Genomic DNA, 18,282 nt, shown 5'->3' on the forward strand with positions numbered 1-18,282 from the left:
CAATTCTGAGGTACTACCTCATACTATGAGATTGGCTAATAGGAGAGAAAAGGTAAATGACAAATATTGGAGAGGATGTGGGGGAAAAGAGACATTAATGCGCTGTTGGTGGAGTTGTGAACTGATTCAACCATTCTGTAGAGCAATTTGGAATTATGCCCAAAAGGCTATAAAACCAGGCATATCCTTTGACCTAGCAATACCACTACTAGGTCTGGATCCCAGAAGATATTGAAAAAAAAAAGGAAAAGAAGCTACATTTACAAAAATATTTATAGCAGCTCTTTTCTGGGGGTGAAGTATGAGAAGTTGAGGGGATGCCTCAAAGGAATGGCTGAACAAGTTGTAGTATTTGATTATGATGGAATACTATTCTACTATAAGAAATGATGAGCAGGATGCTCACAGAAAAACCTGGAAAGACTTGCAAAGTGAAATGTACTGTGTACAAAGTAACAGCAATATTGTAAGATGATTGCCTGTGAATGACTTAGCTATTCTTAGCAATACAGCAATCTCAGACAACTCTGAAGGACTTATGATGAAAAATGCTATCCATCCCCAGAGAAAGAACTGATGGTGTCAGAATACAGATTGAAGCATACTTTTTTTTTAACTTTATTTTTCTCGAGTTTTTTTGTTCTGTGTTTTGTAATTTCATAATAGTCATGACTATTATGGATGTTTTGCACTACTACACATGTAACACCAATATCAAATTGCTTGCCTTCTCAATGAGGGTGGGGTGGGATGGGGAGAGAAAAAGGGAAAGAATTTGGAACTCAAAGTTTTAAAAAACAAATGTTAAAAATTGTTTTTACATGTAACTGGGGAAGTATAAAATACAAAAAAAAGAAAGAGAAAGTAAGAAAGAAAGAAAGAAAGAAAGAAAGAAAGAAAAAGAAGCAGTAAAGAGTAATATCAACTTTAAAAAAGTTTTCCAGGAGCTCCACTTAAGTCACAGAACATCAGTTAAGGATGAAAATGGAAGGAAGGCAACAAATGGAAGAAAAATGGAAAATCTCTATAAAGATTACTGTAATAAACTTTTTATCATTAAGAAAAATGTAACTAACCACACTGGAACAGTGCATGAACTATCATGATTATGCTTATAAAGGAGGTAAAATTTACACTGAAAATTTACAGTGATATATCACATTCTTCCCACTTCACAATTTACTGAAAGGAAATGTAGATATAGAAAATACAAGATCCTATTGCTTATTGTCTGGTGATTGTGAAAAAGCATTTGATTATGCAGAGCAAAACAAAGCCTTAAAGGGTCTTTTCCAACAATCTTCCATCTATATATCAATATCTTTCAAGTTTCTTTGAAAGAAATAATAAATACTCTTTAATAACCCTCTGATCATAAACATCAGGCAAGATATAAAACAGGAAAAATGTATGCTTTTCAATAGTGTTTGCTATTGTATTAAAAAAGATTCAGTGCAAAGTACAAGTTGAAGAGGGCTTCTCTACAGATAGTGAGGTCCTATAGATGATCCTGTTTGCAAATGGCATTGTGTTGGTTACATTAAGCTCTGGAATAATGCAGAGCTTTTTAGAAGAGATTTGTAGTCATTCAAAAGAAATTGTCCTCACACAAGAAATACAAAGTGAATGAAGAATGTCTGTTGCCAAGATTTCAACATGGTTTTAGATGCACAACCTCCTGTAGAGCTCATTCATCAGTCTATATCTAAGATAGACTCTGGACAATGAGTTAAGCCCAGAACTGAGTTGGAGTAAGAATGGGCTTGATCGTCTTCAGAAAATTGACAAGTTATTTTAATGATCCCCAAGCTTCCAGTGGAAACAAAGGCCTATTCTGGGTTTTGTTTTGTTTTGTTTGGAGGCAATCAAGTTTAAGTGACTTGCGCAGAGTCACATAGCTAGTAAGTGTCTGAGACCAGTGCTCTATCCACTGTGCCACCTAGCTGCCCTGGCCTATTCTTTTTAATACCAATATTCTACCATATTGAAGCATAGATTACAATAGTCTATGAAGAATTTCTAAAGAATATCACTCAAAGGACAATGAAGGGAACATGCTGGTGTGAGTAACTTGTAATACATAACCAATAAGGAACTTCAGAGAACAGAATAGGGGTAAAAGATGTTATCAAAGAAATTTATAATAGGAAGAAATGATAGAATGGTCAGGTGGTGAGGGTAAAGGATGATAAATGGATAGCAGAGTGCTCCATCATATATGGAGAAAGTGAGGTAAGGCTTTTAGCACATTTTGGCCCACATTGGGTAGGTCCCTTTGGTGAATTTATGAGAGGATAAGTGTCACACAGGATGGTGTAAGAGAGAATTTCTGTACTAAATTTTAGGCACAAATCTACCAGATGTAAATTTAATAGTTAAATAATTCTGGGCACCTCTGCTTAAATAAAAAATAGAAAAGGACAGAAATCCCTCCTGCATTTGAAAATATATTATCAGCCATTTCCACTTACAATTTATAGTATCCCCAAAACAAGACAAAATGCTGTCATAAAGATTAAACAAGAAGACAAAGTAAACCTGTATTGAATCATTAAGTAGAACAATAGTCACTCAAATTTCAGATGTACCCTGGATAATCATGTTCTAAAACTATTCAATCTCTCCTTGATACTCTCTCCAAAGATTGCTATTTGTACCATCTCTATGAACTTAAGAGATATTTCCATTAATTTAAATAATCGAAGATGTTCTTCCTTCTCTTAGTCTGACCATTTACCTAATCAATTTCTCAGGAGGAGTCCTTTCTGACTTGATCAGGGCTCTCCTTTTAGAAACTAGTCATCCCCTCATTAAAAGGGCCTATAAAAAGATTTCATTAATAGTCAGTAAATTTTTATTAAACCTTCATTATTTGCAGGCACTAAGTGCTGGGGATACAAATAAGAAAAAGAAAGACAATCCCTGCCCTCTAAGAGATTATAATCTTATGGGAGAAGACTACAAAAAAAGGAAGCTGAAGTAAGGGTTTGGGGGGAGGGAACGGCGCCAGAGACTACTCTGCCTTGGGCCATGATGTTTGTGGATTAGAAACCAAACAGAGCAGCTGGTAGGGGAAATGTGCTGCATATGTTTCAGAACTGGTTGATAAGGTTTCTCATTTAAATTAGACCAAGGACTTGAGACTAAAATGCTGTGGTAATATTATTTTGTAATGTGAAGGTTAAAGAGAAAAGTATGGAAGGGTCCACAATGGGTAGACATGGTTGGGTTATGAACTGCATCATTAAGAGTTTCCAAATCAATGAGATCACAGATTCATTTGAACACTAGACATCAAAGTGAGTTAATATCTTTTGTTACTGTTGTTCAAAACCTTAATTTTTCCTTTAGTTCTTTATTCCCTGGCAGTACCTGAAGGCCTACCTGGCATCCTGGTACTTGGTAGGTGTTTAATAAAAATGCTTATGGTTTGATTGTGGTGGATGGAGGGCTAGCCTTGAAGACAAGAAGGTCTAGTTTGAAAACCTGACTCCCAATACATATTAGTTGATTGAGTAAGGGCAAACTACTTTCGTAGTGTCAAACTACCATTTAAGACTGAGTTATAGACTAATTGCTGACTTGTATCAGTAAAGAGAATTTCCAAACCATGAGAGGTCTGGGAAAAAGAAGGATAGATAGATAGATAGATAGATAGATAGATAGATAGATAGATAGATAGATAGATAGATAGATAGATAGAGTGATTGGATTACGTCTGTAGAGATTTTATTTTTTCCATAAAATTTTAAAAGTTTTATATATGTATGCTTAAATAACTTAAGTTTTAAAATTTTGCTTTTGAGATGTTAGATAATTTATAGTCATCTATGAATGCCTTTGATACTCAGAGTACTAAGAGATTGTCTTATCCTTGTTTTTTTCAAAGATCCTACAGGTCATCTTAGCCTCTGTTCAATTCAAAATGCCTAAACGTTACACATGGAATTGTATCTATAACTGAGTCTTGGTTGGGTTAAATATATAGGGAACTTTACTTAAAACAATAAGAAAAAGCCCTGGGGACAAAATATTATAAAGTAAATGAGTTAACCGATGTTTTATTCACTTGAACAAAACTTAAAAGGTCCTGCAGCCTATGTAACCTTGAGGGTAGAGGGAAGGGAAGGGGATAAGAAATGATTCTGTCTCAGCTGCGTCACAGTAGCCAGAGCAATTTCAATTCATGATATACTTTCTGAAAGCTGCATATCAGCCTCAAGGTTCCCCACCCACTGCAGTTAAGTCAGTCTTGCCAAAATTCTATTGTTGAAACCTGAGTCATCCAATCGTAAATGGTAAACAAGCATGTTTCCCAGCATTTCCTTTCCTAGTGCTCTAAAGTCTGGGGAATATCTTTCCCCTCTTTGTTCCACAATAACCTATTCCTTTTTCTTCCACGTATTCCTGACAGATGATAGATTGATCAATTGCTTGATAGATAGATAGATGATAAATAGATATTTAAATGTTTGTTTTGGTTTTTATTTTTTCCCCTTTGTCAGGGGGAGATAATGTGGTAAAGTAGGATAATAATACTAGTTTAGAGGCACTATATATGTATACTATGTACATTATTTTACTTGATCTTCACAACCAGCCTTTGAGGTAAGTGCTATAGCTGTCCCTTTTCACCAAGGTACTAAAGAAATGGCTATTTAAATTAGGCTCTAACTTGTAGAATGAACCTCTTATTTTCACTATAATCCTTACCACTTTGAGTTTTAGAGTCACTTGTGTCTCTCTTGATTAGAGAAAATGGCTGAAGCAGGAGCATGAGTATTATTTTAGGTGATATTGGCAATGGGGGAGGGAGTAGATTAAATTATAGAGTGGCAGGATTGATTTCTTACTTCCCTCCCTGCTCCCCATGCAAGTTTAAACTTAAGCCAGCATAATGATGAACAATGTACTTTATGGAAGCCTGCTTCCTACCTAATGGACCTTTAGTAAGAATTATTTGACTTTGTTTCTTCTCAGTTGATAGAAGTGCAAGCAGAATACCATAGGAAGTCACTAACGCTATTGCAGAATGTTTTGCCTCAGATAAAAGCACAACAGGGTAAGTGTAAAGCTTCCTTTACTATTAAAGAGTTTCTAGTAATCAAACAACTCTTTCTTGTCATCTGGACAAGGATGAAATGACTACATTCCCCATTGCCATTGCAGTTATACTCATCAGCCTTTTAATATGGAAGTGCCATGTTTTGCTCTTTTTTAAAGATGACACTCAATTAAATAAGTCTATTATTTGATCTACCCTTAATAGAAACAAAGCATATATGTACTAGAGGTATATAAAACTATAGAATCATAGAGTTGGATGGAATTTCAGAGATCAGAATAAGCCCTGGTAGATTGTGCCAATACTTGGCCCAGAGTAATGGACATTCCATCTGAGTGTCCACTGTTACCAAATTTCAGGTAATAGGCACAAATGAGAACTCCTTTTGTTCCTGTGATATTAAGTAGTAGCTGGGAAAGCCTCGATTTTTTTTTAAGAGACATAGAATTTCCTGTCCATCGGTTTACCAAATGTCATATTCATTTTGCTTCCACAACAGAGGCATGGGTAGAAAAACCATCCTTTGGGAAGCCCTTGGAGGAGCACCTGGCAGTCAGTGGAAGGGAAATTGCATTCCCTATTGAAGCATGTGTGACAATGCTTCTTGAATGTGGAATGCAAGAGGAGGTAGGTGTGCATGCATCCATCAGCTACAGACCCATCATCATTTTCATATCAATCTTAGGAGACTGATTTTCCATGAAAAAAGTTCTATATGACCTTGTTTCCCTTTATATTCCTAATTCTTCCAACATAAATTCTTGGATGTGATACTGTATCTCTCAAATTTTATAGCATTTATCATATACTTCCTTTGTGTATAGAGTAAGTATTTCCCCAATTATCTCATTTCTCCTACCACACTGTGAAGTCTTAGAGGGAAAACACTATATCTTATTCATCGTTACTTCACTAGCATATTTTATTGCCCAAAGTAGATGGCAAATAAATGCTTTTGAATAAATAACAAATAATATTTCAAGTAAAGAAAATAGCAAGAACAAACTATGGAAACTGGAATGAGTTTAGTGTAAAAGATTATGAGACAATGAAACAGAACATTAGGGCTAAATTTAATTCAGTAGGAAAGAGGGAATCATTAATGGTTTTTGACCAGGAGAGCAACATTATCTTCAAATGGCAACCTAAGTACAGACTGCTGCTGACACCAAAATTCCTACCCCAGCATCTTCTCCTTCCTTTCTCCATCACTAGACCTAGGAGTTTCAGACTCTAACTTTAGCTACTCTCAAGTTCTAGATTGTAGGCCCTTTCACCCCGGAACTTATTGCCTCATTTGAAGACACTACCACCCAAATTTCCTGAGCCATCAGAGAAATGCAACAACTCCCTTTCCCACCAAAACTACTAAAGACCCTAGACACAAGGCCTCTTACTGCCAGGACCCTGTCTAAGACTAGGACCTCTGATATCAGACCCTAATAGAAGCCGTGTGCAGAATATCTTCTGGGTGTGTATCAAACTCTGGGTTGTACCTCTGAAATAGTTTCCTAATTGGACTCTGCCTCCCATCTCTCCTCTCCAATCTGTCTTCCACATAGCTCCCAAACTGATATTCTAAAAGTACATAATTGGTCCTTATTCATGACAGAAATCCTTAAAGGAGAAGGTGGGAGTTTGATGTGGAAAAATATCAGTTGACTGGTGCTCACATGCATGGTTCTGGTATTATCAGCCTTTTCTTTCTAAAACACTGAAGAAGAATGGTTTGAACCAGCAGAGGGATCAGTTTGAGCATTTTATTAGAAACTTATGATTAATGATAATATAATAAATTTGTTTCTGACACCCAAAGTTACCTTCTAACTATTTGGAATGAGAGTAGAGATTATTTCTCATCCTTTCCACCCCCCATATTGTGATCCAAAGTTGCTTTGCCAAGGGAAAAATATCCTTCCCCCATTACTATGTTCTATTCATTCATCTCCATCTATCTCAGCCCAGTCCCTCCCTGGTTCCTACCCTCCCTTGCCTTTCTTTTTATTTTATCTTTAAAATAAATTTTTTTTGCAATCAGTGAAAATTCATTTTATTTCCCTTCTAGCTCCCGTCCCTAGTTAGTCAGAATGAAAAAAAATCTGTACAAACAAGCATGTATAGTTAAGAAAAACAAATCCCCACAATGGCCATGTCCAAAGAAAAGGTCTCAATCTTCACCCTGAGTTCTTCTTCTCTCTATCAGGAGGTGGTTAGCATGTATTATCATAAGTCCTCTGGAATCATGGTTGGTCATTCTGTTGATCAAAGTTGTTGATCTTTCAAAGTTGTTTGTCTTTGCATAATTGTTGTTATTTTAGAAATTATCTGGGTTCTACTCACTTCACTCAGCATCAATTCATACAAGTTTTCCCAGGTTTCTTGCAACAAAACAGTATTCCATCACATCCTTAAACTTTAAGCTTTAATTTGTTTAGTCATTCCACAGTTGATGGTCCCCACCCCCCCACTAGTTTCCAATTCTTTGCCACAACAAAAAGAGCTATTATTAAATATTTTTGTTCATATAGGTTATTTTTAAATCTTTTTTTTTTTAATCACTTTGGGGCATAGACCAAGTAATGGTCAAAGGATATATACAGTTTATTAATGTTGAGGCGTAGTTCCAAATTGCTTTCTGGAATGGCTAGACCAGTTCATGGTTCCAACAATAATGCATTAATTTACCTATTTTCCCATAGCCCCTCCAGTATTTATCATTTATCTTTTTGTCAGTTTTGCCAATTTAATGAATATGAGGTAGAATCTCAGAGTTGTTTAAATGTGCATTTTTCTAATTATTAATTATTTAAATCACTATATGGCTATTAGTTGCTTATTTTTCTTTCTCTGAAAACTGCCTATTCATACTCTTTGACCATTTATCAGTTGTTGAATGGCTCTTATTCTTATAAATTTAAATTAATTCTCTATATATCTTAGAAATGAGATCTTTATCAGAGAAATATGCTCAAAGATTTTCACCCTAATTTACGTGTTTCTCAAAGTTGTACATTTTGCCTTCTGTGTTCTTCTCTATCCCTTGTTTGATCATATATTCTATCCCTATCCATTGATCTTAGAGTTAATTTCCTCCTTGCTCTTCTAATTTATTTATATCACCCTTTATGACATTCAATGACATATAATGTCTCCATTTGGAGTTTATCTTGGTAATATAGTCTGAGGTGTTAGGTACATATCTAGTTTCTGCTAGAATACTTTGTGATTTTCTTAACAGTTTTTGCCAAGTAATCAGTTTTTACTCCAATAGTAGAAATCTTTGGGTTTACCAAACACCAGGCTACTATACTCATTGACTTCTGTATATTATGTACCTAATCTGTTCCACTGATAAGCCTCTTTATTTCTTTCTTATCTAGTATGCAATGTGTAATACTCGTGGCTCTCCTACTTCAATGAAGGGGTAGCACATTGGCAGTATCTTTTCGTATATTTTGAATGGAGTCCTTTTTTGATCTTTATAATTTTGTTAAATTTATGTATGTTTTTTTGGTGTATCGTTCTTTCCATTTACATTGTTGTGGTACTTCATTCTGCATCAGTTCATATAGATCCTTTCATGCTTCTCTGTCTTCATCACATATATCATTTCTTACAGCAGAGTATATTCCATTATATTCATGTTTAATTTGTTTAGCCATTCCCCAATTGATGAGTGTCTAATCTGTTTCTAATTCTTAGCCATAACCAAAAGTGCTTCTGTAAATATTTTGGAGTATATGGGGACTTTTTTCTTATCAGTAGTATCTTTTGGGTATAAATCCAGGAATGGGCTGTCTGGTTCAAAAGATATGGACATTTCAGTCACTTTATTTGTATAATTCCAAACTGCTTTCCAAACTGGTTGTGCCATTCACAACTCTACCAATGATGTATCAACTATTACCATTTTTTGTCATTTTTGTAAAGTTGTTTTGATTTGCCTTTCTTTTATTATTATTGATTTGGAGCATTTTTTGTTGTGGTTATTAATACTTTACAATTCTTTGGAGATCTATTTGTTTATATCCTTTGACCATTTATCTATTGGGGAATGACTATTAGTCTTATGTATGTTTAATTGTTTGTCTATCTTGGATACTAAACCCTCATCAAAGAAATTTGAAAGTTTTTCCCCCATTTGGCCACTTTAAAGTATGGTTTAATATTAAGGTTGCATATCCATTTAGAATGTATTGTGGAGTGTGGTGGAAGGTGTTGGTCTATGCCTAATTTTTGCCAGACTATTTTCTGATTGTCCCAGCAGTTTTTATCAAATATGAAGTTTTTTCCCCAGGTAATTTCTTTTTTTTTTCCATTTTATCAAACACTAGGTTATTGAGTTTTGTTGTTTCTGAATCTTCCTTATCTGATCTGTTCCATTGATCTATCCCTTTATTCTTTAACCAATACCAGTGACTATCTCATGACTATTGCTTTATAATATAGCTTGAGGTCTGGAAGTATTATTCCCCCTTCATGCTTCTTTTCATCATTTCCCTTAATATTGTAAATCTTTTGTTTTTCCAAATGAATTTTATTATCTTGTCAAGTTGTATAAAGTATCTAATTTAATTGATATAGCATTAAAATGTAAATTGATTTTGGTTTTATTATATTGTCAACCTCTAGCCATGAGCACTAGATATTCCTTTAGCTTTTTAATTTTTTCTTTATTTCTATAAGAAGTGTTTTTTAGTTGAATTTATAAAAATCTTTTGTGTACTTTGGGAGGTTGATCCCAAGATATTTTGGAATTGTTTGGAATGGGATTTCCCTTTCAAATTTTGTTTCTTGTATTTTGTTATCATTATATATATAATGCTAGTGGTTTTTGTAAATTCATTTTGTAAGCTGAAACTTTACTGAAGCTATTTTCTCATCTTTGCTGATTTCCTAGGGTTTTCTAAGTCATTGTATAGTCAACAAACAGGGATATCTCCTCTTTACCTATCTTTATTCCTTTAATTCCTTTCTTTTCCCCTATTGCTATTGTTAGGATATCCAGAACTATAAAAAATAATAGTGGGGAGGGTGGGCATCCTTGCTTTACTTCCATATTTATTGGGAAAGGTTCTCATGTGTCCCCATTGCGCGTGATATTTGATTTTTATTTTAAATAGTTTTTTTTAATGATGTTAAAGAAAGGCCTATAATTTGAAGGGTTGTGTGTGTGTTTTGAGCATAAAAGAGTGTTGTACTTTGTAAAAGACTTTTTCTGCTTCTGTTGAGATAATCACGCAGTTTTCAGTGTTTTGGTTTTTAATGTAATTATGTTGATTGTTTTCCTCACATCAAATCATCCTTGCACTCCCTGGTTTAAATCCCCCTTGATCATAATGAATTATTTTATGAATAAATCACTGTAGTTGGTTTGATATGATTTTGTTTAAAATATTTGAGTCAACATTCATTAATAATATTGGTCTGTAATTTTCTTTCTGTCCCTGGTTTCAGGATTTGGACTATATTTTTCTCATAGGAAGATTCTGGTAGAATGCTTTCTTTCTTAGTTTTTGAGAATTTTGAAGTAGGCTGTACTAACTATTCTTTAAAAGTTTGATAGAATTCTCTTGTGAATCCTTCTGAGTAGGAGTTTTTATTTTCCTTTGGTCTCCTTTACAGCTAAATCTATTTCCTTTCCTGAGATCAGGTTATCAAAAACTCTATCTGGTCTTCTGATAGTTTGAGTATTTTATATTTTTGAAGATATTCCTCTATTTCTTTTGTGTTTTCCTTTTTGTTAATGTATAACTGTGTATATGTATTGATTATTTTTTATATTTTTTCTTCTGGTTTTACTGTGAATTCACTTTTTACTATTTTATTGATTTGATTTTCTGCTTGCTTCTTTTTAATGAGATTAGCTATTAATTCCATTAGTCTTTTCAAAGAACCCTCTTTTAGTTTTACCTATCATTTCTGTGAGGTTTTTGTTTGAAATTTATTTCCCCTCTTCTGCTTATTTTAGTTTTATTTGTTTATTTTCTAGTTTTTAAAAAATGTATATTCGGTTAATACTCTTTTTCTATTTTGTTTATATATGTTTGTGAGGAAACATTTTTCTCTCTAAGGACTGTTTTAGCTGTGTTCCAGAAATTTTGTTTGTTGTTTCATAATTATTTTTACATAAATATTAATTGTTTCTATGATTTGTTTTTTGACCTACTTGTTATTTAAGATCTTATTGTTGCATCTCCATTTGGGTCTGTATCTTTTTTGGTGGTCCTTGAACCAATTTCTATTCTTAATAGCTTATAGTCTTTTTGCACTTGTTCACATTATTTCTGTGCTCTAGTCCATGGTCAATTTTTGTAAAAGTTTCTTGTAGTGCAAAGAAATATGTCCCATTTAGAAGAAACCATAAGTCTTTTAACTATTTTCTCCAGCGTTTTTTCAGTTCTTTATTTTTCCTGTTTGTCTGTTAGACTTATCGAAAACTTAAAGAGGGATAGATAGATAGATAGATAGATAGACAGACAGACAGATAGGTCTTCTTGAAGCTCAGACAATATTTACTTTATGAACTTGTATGCTAAGGCATTTGGAGTTTATAAGTTTATTACTAATATTGGGTTTTTTTCTACAGTTCCTTTCTGCATAATATAGTTTGCTTGTTTATCCCTTTTTTATTTTTTGAAGGTTTATTTTTGCTTTGTTTCATAGCATGATGGCAACTTCTGTTCTTCTGAATTCGCTTGATGCATAGCAAATTTTTTTTAATTCCCTAAGTTTCATTTTGTTTTTGGCTTTGCTTTTTTAAAAGTGCTTCTTGAAAGCACCAGGTTATAGGGCTTTGTTTTTATATTCAATTAGTCACTCCTTTTCATTTTATTGGTATTATGTAATCTATTCACATTTAAAGTTATGTTAGGTTTACATTTTTCTTCATCTGTATCTAAATTTTTTTTCAAGTTATGATTTTTCCCTCTTCTATAAATGTAGTATTGTATTTCTTCTGTTACTTTAATTTTTTTAAAATGGTCCTCTTTCCATTGGTTTTCTTTCCCTCACCCTTGATCCCTTCTTCTCATTTCACTTCCTTTAGGGATTTTTTTATTAGTTCCTTTTCCTCTCCTATTTTTATTTGGTTATGTATTTCTTCCCTCTTCTTCTAATTAGTCAAGTAGATTCTCTCTTCCTCTCCTCCCCTTTAGCTAGTCCTGTTTATCAGTGTTTTAAATTTCTTTCTTTTTTTTTGGCACTTCTTTCCAAAAATGATTTTCTCACTCTTCACTAAACATCTTCTTTTTCTGTCTACTCTAGACCTTCATTCTCTGATCCATGACCCCTATAATTATCTGGTCTTTCTCTTTTCTCTGTTTCACCTTGCCATCAAAGTTTCCAAGGTATTCTTTCTAGGCTTTTTCTGCCATTTCCTCGTAGAGCTTTCCATGTATCCCCTTTTTGATTGTGCCTCATAGAACAATGCCAATTATTACAGATCTCAGAGAGGACACTGCCCCATGGTAGGGCCCCTCCCCCACCATATGCCTGATTTTGCAATCCACCACTGATCTATAACCATTCCTGGTTACCTTTTTTTCACTTTTACTTTGAAAGTTTTTCTCTGTCTATGTTCTCCCACTCTTCTGGGTGCCAGTTGTCTACAGGAGTCCCAACTCCCCCCTCCCAACGCAGGGCAAGTAGACTTTCAAGCAACAAATCTTCCAAGCCACACCCAGTGTAGGGTCCCTATCACCCTTCATAGACCTTTACTCCTCACCCATAGGAGAATTCAACAATGGAAACCCCTCCCACCGCCAAAGTAAGGCCTCTTTCATTTTTTCCCTTTAAAATCCTTTCCCTCTTCTTCTTACCCTCTTCCCTTACATAGTCTTCTCTTTCTGAAACCACCAACGTTGCCCTCCAGTCATTTGAGCCTTTCATTTGATTGCAGTGTATCACACACTCCTTTTATCCCCTTGTTCCTTTCACTCTACCTTCCCATATTGTAATATAGTCACTCTCTCTCTCCCTCTCTCTCTCTCTGTCTCTCTCTCTTTCTCTCTCCCCTTCTCTTTTCCTCCCTCTCTCTCCTCCTATCCCTCTCTCTCTCTGTCTCTCTCTCTCTCTGTCTCTGCCTCTCTCTGTCTTTGTCTCTGTTTTTCTCTCTCTCTCTCTCATACACACACACACACACACACACACACACACACACACACACACACACATCTTGGTGGCCTGTCCCATTCCATTTGTTTCTTCATTCTTTGGCCTGGCACCAGCAGTTCAGAGTTTTACAATGCTATCTTCCCCACCACTGGCAGTATGTAGTTTTACAGTGCTAGTGCTATGGGGCTGCAGCCCCTAGCAGGCTTTTTTCCTGAATGACTATGGTCAAGCTGGTTGTTACAGTTCAAACAAACTTCCACATCCTAGGGCCGGAGTCTCCACAGTACTGGAAAGAGGGAGGAGGATATAGCAGTGAGTTTTGTTGTATGTAAGTCCTTTTTGTGTCCTTGAGCTAGATAGGGCAGGCAGCCTTGTTGATGGGAGGTGCTGAGTGACCTTAGGATCAGTAAGTACCAGCTCAGATGTTATTTTTAACCTTTAAGATTCTCAATGTAGTCAGCTGAAGTTTCTTTATCTTTAGCATATAATTTCTATTTTGAAGAAGTTTGAGAGATCATAGAGATCAGAGAAAATGTCTATCTTCTATATTTTTCCTCATGTGACCCAATCTCTTTTAACTATTAATTTTTTTCTTCTACCTACAAATATGCCCTAATCTCCTTATCCTTAACAAACCTTCACTTAATTTCGACATTGCATAACTTATTTTCCCATTTCTCTCTTTTATAGCCAAACTTAGAAAAGATTATGTGTATTCATGAATTTACAACCCCACTTCTCACTCACTTCTCAGTCTCTTGCAATCTGTCTTCTGACTCCACTACTATCCAATGTTACCTCTTTACTGCTAAACCCGATGACCTTTTACTCAGTCTTCATCTTCTTTTGACCTTTCTGAAACCTTTTATGTTGGCTCAGCAGAGGGCAGGAAAGGTTTTATTTTTGTTTTGTGTATCCCCAGAACCTAACATATAGAAACTCAATAAAGGCTTATTGAGTTTAATTGAATTAGTCATCTCCACTCTAGCATACTCTTCTAACTTGGTTTCCTTGATGCTGCCCCCTCCTGCTCTTGCCTCTCTGTCTTACTGCTCCTCGGTTTTACTTGATCATCATCCATCTTCTGCAAGGTCTATCCTAGTCCCTTTTTTCTTCTGTCTTATACAACTTCTCTTTCTAATCTGCTTCCATGAGCTGTTTCATCATCTCCATGTAGATGACTATCAAATTTATATACCCTGTTTTAAACCTTTCTCCTGAACTCCTGTCCTGCATCAACAGCTTCCTCCTGAATGGTGTAATGGCATCTCAAATTCAAGATCACAGAATCTCAGAATTGTAAGAAACCTCGGAAGTCATTTAATCCAAACCATAAATGAACAGAAATCACCTCAACAGTGATACTGGCAAGTGGTCAATAAGCCTTTGTTTAAATACTTCAAGTAAGAGAAAACTTCATGATCTAAATCATTTCACTTCTCAGTAGTTCTAATTATTAAGAATTTTTTTCCATCAAACTTAAAGTTGCCTCTAGCTTCCAACAATTGCGCCTAATTCTCTTCCCTGAGACCAACCAGACCAGTCTGGTTTTTTCCAACACATAGTATGTAGGACATGATATAAAGAGAGAAGACCAGAAGACCAAGGACTGGGCCTTGAGAAACACACATTTTTTAGGAGATAGGTGGTCATAGAGGAGCATTTGAAGTAAACAAAAAAGGTACAGTTGGAGAGACAGGTTGAGAAGAAGGCTAATACAATGTTTAGAAACTAAAGGAGGAGAGAATTTTAAGAAGGGGAGCTGGTTAACAATGTCATACCTAGCAGAGAAGTCAAGGTGAACAGAGAAATCATTGCCATTTTGAGTCACTCCCAGGAGATGTGAATTTGGCTCTTCCATGAGTGTAATAAAGAAGACCTAACTCTCTTCCTTATAAGACTACATAGAGTTGGTTCCCTAGTATTACAGAACAAAAAGGGGAACAGAGTGAATTGGTATCCGAAAGATACTTAACCAACCTCCTTTCTAGCTCTTAACTTGCTTTGGAGGCTCCTCTCCAATTCTCTCCTTAATTATCCCTCCACTCCTTCAGACTCAACTCCCTTCTAATTCTCTTCTCCATTCTAAAGGTCTCTTGGATGTGCTCCAGCTCACACTCTAAGGGTCAGAGGGTATCAGTAAGTTTTATGGTTATAGAAAACAGATTTAGAACAGATATCCTGGATACAAAGAGGGCTATCTTCCTAAAATTATCATCTGTCTATCCTTACCCTGAGAGTACAAAGTTTGGCTGACAGCCACTATAACTCATGCTTTATTTTCCAACCTTCCAAAATTTCAGAATAACATTTTCCTTTAATATAAACTTTCCATGAAAAGAAGTATGAGAGTTTGTGTGGTATGACTTTTCTTTCAGCTTCTAATCTGCATAATCTGCTCTTATTAATACTTTTACTTTTTTCTATCTTTCTGGCAGGGCCTTTTTAGAGTGGCTCCCTCTGCTTCTAAACTGAAAAAACTGAAAGCTGCTTTGGACTGTTGTGTACTGGATGTGCAGGAATACTCAGCTGACCCTCATGCCATTGCAGGTAGTGGAGTTACCTGGTTGTCATGTGGCTGAGTTAGACAGGGATTTTCAGGAAAGGGCCTGAGTAGACCTTTAAGGTAGGTGTGTCTGGGACACTAAAACCAATGAATTCCCATCATGCCTTTGAGATATCCAAGGGCAGTATACCCAGTTCCAAGTCAAACCATGAAAAAGGATCAAGACAAAAAAAAAAATCAGTTCTTTGTTTTGTCTAGCATGTCTTGTCTAAGAATGTTTGTGAAAGAGAAGCAACAGGCATCCACACTCGATGTAATGCCCAAGTACTATACTCAGTGTTCTTAATCCAAGCCTTCCGAGAGCCAACTTCTAGATTTATATAAACAACCTCTTATGCCTTCCTCTTTCTAGACATAATTGATGATGGTAAATAATTTGTTCATGTCCAGGAGCTCTAAAGTCTTATCTCAGAGAGTTGCCAGAACCTCTCATGACCTTTGAACTGTATGAAGAGTGGATTCAGGCTTCCAAGTGAGTATCCTGACTGTCACAAAAGCTATGGTTTTGGTTTTGGTGGTGGTGGTGTTGTTTTTAATAATTTACAGAGAGAAATGCTGAAGTAGCCCCTGTTCACAATTCCAAGAGGTAAGACAAAGAGGAACTAGTCCTGAAAATATAAGGGAATAGTGAGCCAGAAAATGTTGAAGAAAGATCAGAGAAATGAGAAAGTATCCATGGGAAATAGATGGGCAGATGATACAAAAGCTAGAGTACAAGTTATTGCTGACCCTATGTGATGAACAACTTAACTCCCAAATTATAGAAAGATCATTATTGTAACCTGCCTTTGTACTAGACAAGAGCTGACTTAGATAAGTAGATGGATTTATGATCTCAAAAATGCAGTTGCTCTGTACGTAAAAATCCATATTTGGGTGAAACTGAACAGAAGCCTTGTTACTAAAGGTGAGGGAGGGGAAAGTGTGAAAGGAAAAATGGCAGTGTTAGTGTAAGAACTGAGGGAAAAGTTCAGTGAACAGCAAAATCTCTTGATTAACAGAGAACAGCTGCAGCTAATGAAAGCTGACTTAGGTCAAAAGTTTACAGTTTGCTTCAAGAGATTTGTGACCATGGGAACCAAATTGCATTAGAGCAATGGGTTTAGGGTATCAGAAAATGAAGAAATGCAGTTTGTGCCAGAATTAGGGGTTATGCCCAATAACAACTAGAAAAGATTTTGTTTCCTCAATTGTTGGAGATTGAAAAAACTTGAAGGTAAAGCAGAGAAGAACTAATGCATATTTATCTAATAGAATTGGATTGATAGATTAAATTGGATGAGGCTAGACTTGTTAACTGATAAATTAGTAATTTGCCTACCTCTATGGAGTTTGTACCCCCAAGATTTTTAATTTGTTAGGAAATGTGGGCATTCAGTACTTTTTTGTGCATTTATATTTGACTACTTCTCTACCAGGAGGGGAGGTATGTGTCATAATCTGTTCTCTGGACTCAGAAATGTTCATTGCATTGATCTGAGGTCTCATGTCATCAAATATTATTTTTTTATATTGATATGATCATTGTGTATATTTTTCTTTTAGTTATATTGACTTTGCATCAGTCCCTATAAGTCTTCCTAAATTTCTCTGAATCCTTCATATTTATTGTCTTTTATATATGCCACAATAATATTACATTATATTGTTATGCCATAATTTGTTCAGCTGTTCCCCTAGTCAATGTGTACCTACATTATTTTTTTTAAAGATAATATCTTAGTTATCCCTTTTTAAAAAGGCATGTTATTCTTTAATTATTTACTATGGAACAGGGGATATGAATTGTAAAGAGCAAAGCTATACCCCAAGAACAAAGTTAAAAAGAATTTCTTCCCTTGAATAGGTAAGACACTTAGCATAGCACCTTGCACATAGTAGGCATTTAATGAATTTTTATTGATTGATTGGTTGAAGTGAGAAATGACCACTGGTGAACAAAGGAGTCTTTTTTTTAAAAAATCATATCCTGTCTGTATGTACCTTTTCTATTTTCAGATACAAAATTTCTTGAGAGCAGAACCTGTCTTTATATGGGTATAGGTATACCTAATTTTACGTTTGCAAAAAGTGGTGTGTAAACAGCATTTTTGTAAATCAGATGTTCTTAAGTGAACTAAGAAAATTTAGAAATAATATTTATAAAGCACTTAGCACAATGCCTGGCACATAACAGGTGCTTAAAAATGCTTGTTCCCTCCTACCCGATTATTTTAGATACCCTTTCCAATCAACCAGTTTTGTAACCTTGCAGTTATCTTCGACTCTTTTCTCCCTCTCCCTCATCCCCAAATCCAATTAGTTGGCAAGTACTTTCAATTCTTCCTCCATAACAACTTTCATGTCTATGCCCTTCCTCATCTTCCCCTTTCAGAATCCTTAACTTTCAGGCTCAGCTCAGGTACTGCATCTTCCTTGAAGATTTCCTAATCTACACCCCACCCCAACCTACCTCTATTATAGGTCTCACTTTCTTCAAATTACTGCTTATTTATTTATCTCGTCACCTGTTGTATGATGCAAACTTCTGCGAGGA

At 35.3% G+C, this 18,282-nt stretch overlaps 1 protein-coding gene across 5 annotated transcripts in view; it reads left to right on the plus strand.

Moving 5' to 3' along the window:
- ARHGAP44 (Rho GTPase activating protein 44) overlaps positions 1 to 18,282 on the plus strand; it is a 163,663-nt gene that overhangs the window by 78,188 nt on the left and 67,193 nt on the right. For all 5 annotated transcript variants that reach the window (XR_003568110.1, XR_003568111.1, XM_027850203.1 and 2 more), the window contains exons 9-12: positions 4,981 to 5,062; positions 5,565 to 5,692; positions 15,619 to 15,730; positions 16,137 to 16,218. Coding sequence is in view for 3 of the 5 variants with exons in the window: in XM_027850203.1 (XP_027706004.1) it covers positions 4,981 to 5,062; positions 5,565 to 5,692; positions 15,619 to 15,730; positions 16,137 to 16,218 (404 nt within the window). In the remaining 2 variants the exon portion in view is untranslated. The remainder of the gene's footprint in view (positions 1 to 4,980; positions 5,063 to 5,564; positions 5,693 to 15,618; positions 15,731 to 16,136; positions 16,219 to 18,282) is intronic.

Source organism: Vombatus ursinus, unplaced genomic scaffold (assembly GCF_900497805.2).
Source record: "Vombatus ursinus unplaced genomic scaffold, bare-nosed wombat genome assembly UNPS02008996.1, whole genome shotgun sequence".
NCBI lineage: Eukaryota > Metazoa > Chordata > Mammalia > Diprotodontia > Vombatidae > Vombatus > Vombatus ursinus.